At 66.1% G+C, this 516-nt stretch overlaps 1 protein-coding gene across 1 annotated transcript in view; it reads right to left on the bottom strand.

Moving 5' to 3' along the window:
- Positions 1-516, bottom strand: part of Jak3 (Janus kinase 3) — a 12,989-nt gene that overhangs the window by 3,808 nt on the left and 8,665 nt on the right. Inside the window, 1 exon segment of the mRNA XM_033759389.1 lies at positions 26-474. Coding sequence (XP_033615280.1) covers positions 26-474 — 449 coding nt within the window.

Raw genomic sequence — 516 nt, forward strand, 5'->3', positions numbered from 1 at the left:
GGGCCAGGCAGGCGGCCGGGACTACATGTCGAGTTCGAAGCAGACTAGGCTACATATTGTCTCCAAAGCCTCCCCCTCACCCCATAAAACAGTCAGGCATGAGGGCGCACGCCTGTCATCGCAGCGCTCGGGACGCTGAGGCAGGCGAATCTCGAGTTCAAGGCCAGCCTGGGCTACATAGCAAGACCCCGTCTCAGAAACCCGAAAAGAGTTGCCCGGCCAGGATTGAGCCCACGTCCGAAAGGCGTCCCGGCCCGAGACGAGCCCCACGGGCCGAGGCTCACCGGGACCGTAGCTGACACCGCGGTACTTGACGATGAAGTCGCTGTGCAGCGCCTTGAGGATCTGCACCTCCCGCTGGAAGTCCCTCTGCTGGTCCGGCCCGCTGTGCTGAAGCTGCTTCACCGCCACCAGGGCGCCCGTGTTGTCCCCCAGCGGGTCGTAGCGGCACAGCTCCACGCTGCCGAAGTTGCCCTGGGGACGGAGGCGGCAGCGAGTCCGCGCCTGCCCCGCCCC

The sequence above is a fragment of the Fukomys damarensis genome, unplaced genomic scaffold (assembly GCF_012274545.1).
Source record: "Fukomys damarensis isolate Sample0158 unplaced genomic scaffold, DMR_v1.0_HiC HiC_scaffold_37, whole genome shotgun sequence".
Classification (NCBI taxonomy): Eukaryota; Metazoa; Chordata; class Mammalia; order Rodentia; family Bathyergidae; genus Fukomys; species Fukomys damarensis.